The sequence below is a fragment of the Patagioenas fasciata genome, chromosome 2 (assembly GCF_037038585.1).
Source record: "Patagioenas fasciata isolate bPatFas1 chromosome 2, bPatFas1.hap1, whole genome shotgun sequence".
Lineage (NCBI taxonomy): Eukaryota > Metazoa > Chordata > Aves > Columbiformes > Columbidae > Patagioenas > Patagioenas fasciata.
This window is the reverse complement of record NC_092521.1, coordinates 142145212-142153617: the sequence shown is the minus strand read 5'-3', so window position 1 is coordinate 142153617 and position 8406 is coordinate 142145212. Positions and strand designations below refer to the sequence as shown.

Here is an 8406-nt window from a genome sequence, read left to right as displayed (position 1 = left end):
CTGGTATTAATTATGCCTTTATTTAACAAACAAGGTCTCAGGTCCCCCTTGGATCCACAGCTACAGGGCAATAAATGGTCCTTGGAGAATAGGTTTGCCACTGTCAGCAAGGACACCTTAATGGCAGCATCCTTGGAACAAGCAGAGCGATGGTACTCAGGAGCTGATTTCAGCTCCTGAGCAATGTCTTCTTTCTCAAAAGAAATACTACTAGCTCCTGCTAAACTCTGCACAGAGTGCCTGATTTAGGCTGTGGTACCATGCTCTGTGACAGATCAGGTGCCGGGGGACCACTGAGGTTAACAAAGAAGTCTCATGCACAACTGACTTTGGAGAAGCAGGATGGAACAACAGTGAAATGGAAGATAACCTAAACGGTCACCTGAGCCAAATGCCAGCAGCAATGCAAAGCTAGCATAGAGGAAGGATGAAGACAGAGATGTGCCGCTGGAGAGCCTGGCTGATTTCCCCTAAAGGCATCCGCCCCATCAGAGTGGCCAGCTCCGCCGTGCCTGCTTTCTGCCCTGCCCTGGCAGCCCCTCCGCAAGCACACACACCAGCCCCGGGGTGCTCAGTTCCCCAAACACCGCACCCACCAGGCGAAGCCCTCCTCAGCCTTGTGGGTCGACACACACCCGCGGCGGGCTGGGGCTGCCTGGGCAACGGGGCGGGCAGAGCTGGAGAGGGAAGGAGCTCGCCCCGGCAAGGGAGGTGGCCCCGCTGCCGTGCCCTCCAGTGCTCTCTCTCCGCTTCACGCTGTCTCTCGGTTCCACGTCCCCTGTCCGCTGCTCGCCGTCCCGGAGGTGCCGCTCGTTGCGAAAAACAGATGTCCCCTCGGTGCGGCAGCGGGGGGACGGAACACAAAAGCGGCTTCTGCACCCTTACATCCGCATCCCACACCTGCACCTCGCATCCACACCCGCACCCCTCACACTGCAACCGCTACGGGGGCGCGCCTTGGCCCCGGCCGGGACGGGGCGGCTCCGGGGGCTCGCAGCGGAGGGCGGGGGGAGCCACCCGGCCGCCCCTCGCTCCCCGGCCCCGGATATCTCCGGGCTGTGCCGCGGGAGCGGGGGGCGGGGGCTGCTCGCCGGGGCGGGGGTTGTCACGGGGTTGGGACGATAAAACCGGGGGTAATTGCGTTTAGGCAAATGAGGCTGCCTCGGCCCTCCCCGTCTCCAGGTATATAAAGTGGGGAGCGCTCCCGCGGACGGCCAATGCGCACGGTGAGCAGCGCCCGCCCTCCCCGGTGCAGACGGTGCGTGTGCCTCAGGGAGCGTGTCTGTCCGTCCGTCCGTCCGTTCGTGTGTGTCCGCCCGTCCGTTTGTACCTATATGAGTGAGGATGCGCTTGTCTATATGTTTGTGAGGGTATGTACGTGCGTGTGTACTTCTATGTGTCTGTCTATATGTGGGTGCAGGGGGCTCCATATGTGTGCGTGTCTATGGGGGGTGCCTGTACATGCTTGTATGTCCACGATTGTATGTCTCTGTATGCACAAGCATGGTTTTGTGCCAATTCCGATGTGTATACATGGATGGGCAAAGAGATGTGTGTGTACCTCTAGAAAAGTGTATCTCTGTGCGCGTGGGAAGCTGTGTATTTACACAGGCGTGTGCATCTAAAGTGTATAGCTGTTTGTGTGAAGGGCTGTGAGTTTATAACTAGATGTATGTGTACCTGGATATGTGCATGTGTGAGTATCTGGGATGGGTGTGTATACGTGGGAAGGTGTGACTATCTAGATGTATATGTATACATAAGGATGTGTGGTACATGTAACTGTATGTATGTATGCGGAGGGGCGCCTCTGGATGGGTATGTCTGTCTGTGCGCTGCTATGTACCTCTAGCTGCATACGAGTCTATATGTGTGGGGTGTGTGTACATCCAGAGGTGTATGTATGTAGCAGTTGCTGAGGGGGTTATGGGCGTGTAACTAGGTGCGTGTACCTTGGATGTGCGAGGGAGTGTGTACCCGGGTGTGCACTGGTGTGTGTGTCTGCAGGGCCGTGTGCGTGCACACCCCTGGGCGCGGGTGCCCGCGGCCGCTCGCCCCGCCGGGGCTCGGGGTGCCGGTGCTTCACCCTCTGCCCCGCAGGACGTCGAGGTGGCGATGAGGCTCCCGCTGGCTTTCGCCGTGCTGCTCCTGGCCTCGGCGCAGGCGCTGGCCGAGGAGATGGGCGCCACCGACGACCTCAGCTACTGGTCCGACTGGTCCGACGGCGACCAGGGGAAGGTGAGCCCCGGCGGCCGCTGCTCCGCCCGCCGGCCCCGCGGGGGTAGAGCCAGTGTCGGGCGCTGCGCCCCGGGGCTCGGAGCCCGGCGGCGGGGTGGGGGTCCGCGCTGAGCGCCGGCGCTGTCGTCCCGCAGGAGGAGCTGCCGCTGCCCCTTGAGCACTTTCTGCAAAGGATGGCCCGGAGACCCCGGCCCCAGCAGTTCTTCGGCCTCATGGGCAAGCGCGATGCCGGTGAGTGGGGGGCCGGCTCCCTCTCACGCCTCTCTGCATGATTCTTCTCCCGCCGTCGCGCCAAGCTGCACAGCGTTGTCACTCGGTTTTAATGAGTTAAACCTTTCTCAAGAGTTCGTATGTGGGTCGTTTGGGTTTATTTTTTTCTGGCTGTTGTGGGAATTTTTTTTGAAGTTTAGTATCAGATAAACTCACCTGTCAGAAGCAAGTGGGCTTCACATTGAAGTGCTGAGTGCACACCAAGTACAGCACGTATATACCAGTAAGGAGTATCACAATTCACGTGTCGGCATGCGTGCCATTGAATTGTCTGAGTGTGGAAATTGGTTGTATATGCAATTATTGTCGTGTTTTCTACATGTTTACTAATCCAAGAACTGATCTAAGAAACTGCAGCTAAACAGATCTAAACTGCGTGGGTTTATCTAAAACAAGTTTTTGTAGCCTGTTCAAAGAGAAGTGCAGTTGTAAATGATCAGTCTGATTTGCCTTAATTAGAATACGTGTAGGGTAGTTTCGGTATTTGATTCTTCAAAGCATTGCATTAGCATCATATGTATACGCCAATTATTTTTCAACAACTCCTTTTTTTTTTTTTCTCTTTCCTTTCCTCTTCCAATCAGGATACGGCCAGATCTCTCACAAAAGTAAGTTTAAATACTGCAAATATGTTAGGTAATTATTAGAAGATATTTAAATGGGGAATAGCATACTTAAGAGGATTAGTTAGAAGGTGTCTGGGTTCAGCTAGGGACTGATCACCAGTGATAAGAAAATGTTCTGTTAAAGGATTGAAACCCCCCCCACTCAATGCAGCCATGAGGCTGGACCTCATCCGAGCTTCCACGAGCTTTGAGATTTCGATGCACATTAATGTGTGGATGTTGCAGCTCTCTCTTATTTCCCATGGGGGGGATTCTGTAAGCATTTCTCACAAGCAAGGCAGGCTCACTGCCAGACTCAGAGAGGAGCAATTAAGATGGCAAAATCTGGAAAATTAGAGTAGTGAATTCCCAAATCCCTGAGAATTATTTCACAAGAGATCCCATGCCATTGCCTGTGAGATATTGTATCTGTGCTCTCACTGCTGTCTGGGTGGGAATCAGACCCTTACTCACAACAGGAGCAAACTAATGATCTGTCACTATATAAATAAGCATATCTTGACCCATTAATAAGTGCGTCTTGCTTTGCTTCTGTGTAACACCAAGTGGGAGATGGTATCAGCAGCGTGGTGTTGCTTTGTTCTGCACAGTGATAGTTTTATTCTCTGAATTTATCTGAAGATACTTAGACGGGAGCCAGAAGATCTTGTATTCTATGTGACCTCCTCTGTTCACAGAGGTCAATAATTGTCCCAGTGTTCTGTTAGCCACAAGATTTTATCACTAGGATTATGTATTGGAAGACCAGTTAAAGAGCCTAATATGAAGCTCATGCCAAATAGCCTGCTGACTAAAGTAAAAAAATTATACTTTTCTGAAACAGCTTTGGCTTGAATTAATACTGATGGAGTCTGAGGATCATTATTCTTGCTTTGTAGATTAATTAACCAGGCAAAATTCTTTCCAAAGAGAAATTTCTATGTTTGCCTCAAAATTTAGCTTTGAGAAAGAAGAATGGCTCCTTTTCATTCCTTATCTGAAACTATAGCTACCACTGTATCTAGTATGTGTGTAGGCCAAAACTTGGGATAATTTATCCTTTACACATCCAGTACCTTGAGGAGTACTAATGGGACAGGAAGGTAATATTTGAACTCATAAATATTCCAAAAATAGAGTCAGACTGTCTAGCTCAGTCGTGTCCAGACATACAGAGTCCAATTGGCTCCCTATCCAGTAAGGGCTCTGTCTGACCTGCAAGGAAGATTATACTTCCACATTAGAGAAAAAAAAACCCAACAGGTAGAAGAGATGCATTACACAGATGCAGGCTATATCAAGACAGTGGTTTGTTGTGCATCTTCTCAAATCAATAGAAATTGTACTGGGAGAGGAATAAGAATCAGTTATTTGCCATTGTTTTTCCATTATACTTAAAAAACAAACAAACCAACAAAACAAAACAGAAGTGTATCTGAGTTAATGAGAAGATGTCCACCAACTGACCTGTGCCTTGGTCTGAGCTGTTTAGTCTAATTAGTCAGACTGATGTTCATTCTCCATTGTCTGAGAGTGGTGTGAACAACTAGTCTGTGAGATGAACAGGTTTGGAGCCTGTATATTCCTTCCTCACAAGACCACATTACCTTAAAAGCCTGGCTGTTTAAAATGTACTAAACCACCCCAAAATACATTTTTTTTTTTTTTCAGGGCATAAAACAGACTCCTTTGTTGGACTTATGGGGAAAAGATCTTTAAATTCTGGTATGTATATGACTAAATCTAGTACTCGGTAATATACAGCTTCTTCATTTCGTTACCTCTTTGTTCTCTCCCAGTGGACAGAAGCAGCCTTTCTGTAGTGTAGACCCAGAATTCTCTGAAAAAGGATCAGCATTTTCTTTGTTAACCAAGAAATTTTGGGATCTGCTTCACTCTGATGTTTGAGATGATCAGGCTGGTGTGAGCCGCAGGCAAGGTCAGGTAGAAGTCCCCAGGGCACTTTCCTTACTGCCCTGTCCTTGCCAGCAGCATGTTCTGCTGGTCCCCAAAGTGCTAATACAAGAAAAACTAAATTTTACCAACGCATCAAGAAAAATTTGAGGCTGAAAATGTAAAGCTCATTTAAACTTGTGATCCAAATCTGGATCTCCCCAGGTAAAGGGATATCCTCATCACCTCTGGAGGTCATATTATTCTGCAAACTTGGAGCAGAAGGTGGAAGAACACCTCATTCTGCAGGTCAAGGTGTTACACATTCCCGGTCTCTTTTAGCTTTTAATTTTACTTAAGGAAAAAAAAATAACAACAAGCATTTTAAGCTTTGAACAAGTACTGTGAATTTGTGTTTGGTTTGTTGTGGGGTTTGTGTTGTTTTTTTTTGTTGTTTGTTTGTTTGCTTGTTTTTTTTTAGTTTTTGTTTGTTTGTTTGTTTGTTTTGTTGTTGTTGTTGTTGGGGGGGGTCATTTTTGTTTTTACTCCATAGCATCCATATAGGGCAAAATCCTCCTCCCTCATGTGCACAGCCCTTGTGGGTAACTGCACACTGTCAGTAGCTCCAGCTTCCTGGTGCTATAGGGCTGTGCTGAGGAAATCCCTCACTGTGAACCATAAAGCGTCAGTTAATTCCTCAGAATAGGAATTAAAAAATAAAAAAACCTAATACATATTTCATGTCTCTGAAATACTTCTCACTGTTTTCTTAAATGGATTATAAAAGTTAAATTACTAGCTGACACCTTTGTATTTTGTGGATACATGCTGTGATCTATATTCTGCAATTATGGTTGTCAGTAACTTTTATTTTCAATTAAAGCCTGTTCAGACTAGTAATATTGCTCTCTGCATCATTTTGCAAATTGCTATGTATCACGAATAATTTTGCACAATTTTATCTGTGGTGACAATAGCTATTAAATGCATAATACCTGTAAATACATCTGCTATCACAAAAGTAAATAGCCTAGAAGTAACAAATTTGGTTTAGTTTCCATTGGGATTACATTTACATTAACATGAGAATATAAAATACAGCGAACGTTTAAAAAAGGCAAAGGTTTTGCTGCCCTAATTTCAAATTGCTGCTACAGGCAAGATACTGTTATGCGTTATTTGTAACAAAGGGGAATGGTGAAGTTTTACCCTGTCAGGCTATATTATACCCGTCTGACAGGTAAAACTAGAATTCAATGCTTTTCTGCCTGATTCCCTGAGAGGAAAATGCTAAGAAGTTGCTTCTGCTTCTCTGGAGGAGAAGATCAGTCCTAAGGACTGTGCAATCAAAGCAAGATCAGAAGTATGTGCTAGGACTGTCCTTATGTCTCCCTACTGAAAGACATTTAACTGGGCAGGAGTTTTTCTTGGTGCCGTGCCTCTGTGCCATGGTTTTCTTCTCCTGCAGAAAGTTCCTGAGTCCCCTGGCCATGTGGAGGGGTTCAGACCGCCCTGCGCTGGGTGTGAGCACGGAGCTGATTTCGAGCCTGGTGTAGAGAAAGCAGAGCAGCGGGATGCTGGTGGCTCAGCTCCTGGTTTGGTGCAGTGGGTTCTGACACTGCCTGTGTCCCCAGCTGTGCAGTCTGTCAGATGAACACTCCAGGTAGAAAACAATCACACCTATGGTAAAGATACTCTCAACAACACATATTGAAAAAGCAAGCTCAACTCATTTTGCATCTAGCCTGGTGAAAAATGAAGTCAACTGGTGAATTTAAAAGTGTCACTGGTCCAATATGCCAGCTCCCTGCAGGATACAGTGCTGAATCCCCCCAGACTAGCTGTGCATTGCATGCACTAGGCAGGCATGCAATCTTCCCTTTGGGGTCAAAGCAAAGGTGATTCTGGTGACCAGCTGTGTCACCCGATAGTCAGGCTCTGCCCAAGAAGGGCCCTCTGGGTTTCCCTCTCATTTTAAAAGAGCAAAAAGGAGAGATCTACTGCTACTAAATGTGAATATGTTATTGGAGATTATTTTAGGCTGTGGTTGGTCTACAGGGTAGTCTGAGGTTTGCTTAGTTCTTGCTGCAGATTTTAGTATAAGGTGTCTCTGTGCGCAGGGATTGAGGGGTAGGGAAGGTTTAAATCTGGTGAAGAGCTAACTTTGCAGGATGGAAGGTGGACATGTTGATGTAGAAAGCCTCTGTTCACAAATTGATCCAAGTGCACAGGTCCCGTCAGTTAGATAGATTATTGGGAGGTAAAGAGGCTCTGAGTTAATGGTGCTTCAAGCAGCTCGATAGACGAGAGGTAGAAAATGAGGCTCAGACCTTCAGCCTCCTGAAGGACAGTGTAGTCTGAGAGGTAAAACCAAAGCAAAGCAGCTCAGGGTTGGACAGGGAGCCCTCATCTCAGTTCCAAACACACCGATGGGGTCCAGCTGGTGGCCCAGGAGGCTGCAGGTCTGTGAAGTTTCCTTGTGCTTGCTGGGGTTTACACAAGGCTGTGCCATGTGCTTAATTCTGCTTTGTTTTTTACAGGGTCCTCTGAAAGAAGCATAGCACAGAGTTATGAACAGAGGCGTAAATGAGACATTCCTGTGCATTATTTATTAAACTTCATTTGTTCAAATGGCCAATGCAGTGTAATATAAACTAACCACTGTATGGAATAATTATTTATTTAATAATAACAGTTGGGTTTGTTTCTTTTTTGAGTTGTACATTCAATAAAATTATTATTTTTCATATTGTGGCAGTGATACGTGTTGTACAGGTGCGTTGTGGTTCTGAAAGGACCAGGAACCCTGGTGACATCTCGCAACAAAGCACATTATTTGATATGACCCGTAAAGTCATGTTCACTAAACAAAAAAACAAATTTGTTCATTGAAAGCGAGTCTATTGGCTTCACAGCCAGTGCAGAACAGAGCTGATGTACAGTCTAGTGCCTCAGTTTGTTTTCATGGTTTATAATGTACTGTAATTTCCGTATGAAAAAATATATTTGTATCATTGCAGCATGTTTTATGTTTTGTGACTATGTATCTATATATTTTAAAAAAGGGGGATGGGTAAAGTTTGAATGGGAATCCAAGATCTTCATTTCACAGTCTGGAATTTTATGATAGCAACATTTTAAATAAAAACTACTCTGGGGATTTTGCAACATAACTTTCTTTGGTGATAGTGATGGAGTTATTTCCCACATTGGTCCAGAATGAGACTCAGATCCAAGCGACAGTGGTCTGAGACTGGAAAGAAACACCAAATTAATTACTTCCTTTTGCAGGGAAGCTGTGAGCCTTCTAGTGTGGGTTTGGTGAAATTTTGGGGGATTTGCTACTGGAGACAGGTGTTCCTAGGATTGCTTCCGGTCACACAAGGTGCCGTCCATCCTA

At 46.5% G+C, this 8406-nt stretch overlaps 1 protein-coding gene across 2 annotated transcripts; it reads left to right on the top strand.

Moving 5' to 3' along the window:
* The first annotated feature begins 1137 nt into the window (after positions 1-1137).
* TAC1 (tachykinin precursor 1) lies at positions 1138-8179 on the top strand. Of its 2 annotated transcripts, none has more exons than XM_065832047.2 (6): positions 1138-1258; positions 2101-2238; positions 2373-2469; positions 3093-3116; positions 4785-4838; positions 7547-8179. In XM_065832047.2, the coding sequence occupies exons 2-6, from the start codon at positions 2116-2118 to the stop codon at positions 7594-7596; spliced, it is 348 nt and encodes a 115-aa protein (XP_065688119.1). In that variant the 5' UTR covers positions 1138-1258; positions 2101-2115; the 3' UTR covers positions 7597-8179. The 2 variants fall into 2 exon arrangements, with proteins under 2 accessions (XP_065688119.1, XP_071661214.1); XM_071805113.1 differs by having other exon boundaries at positions 1141-1226.
* Positions 8180-8406: the final 227 nt, after the last annotated feature.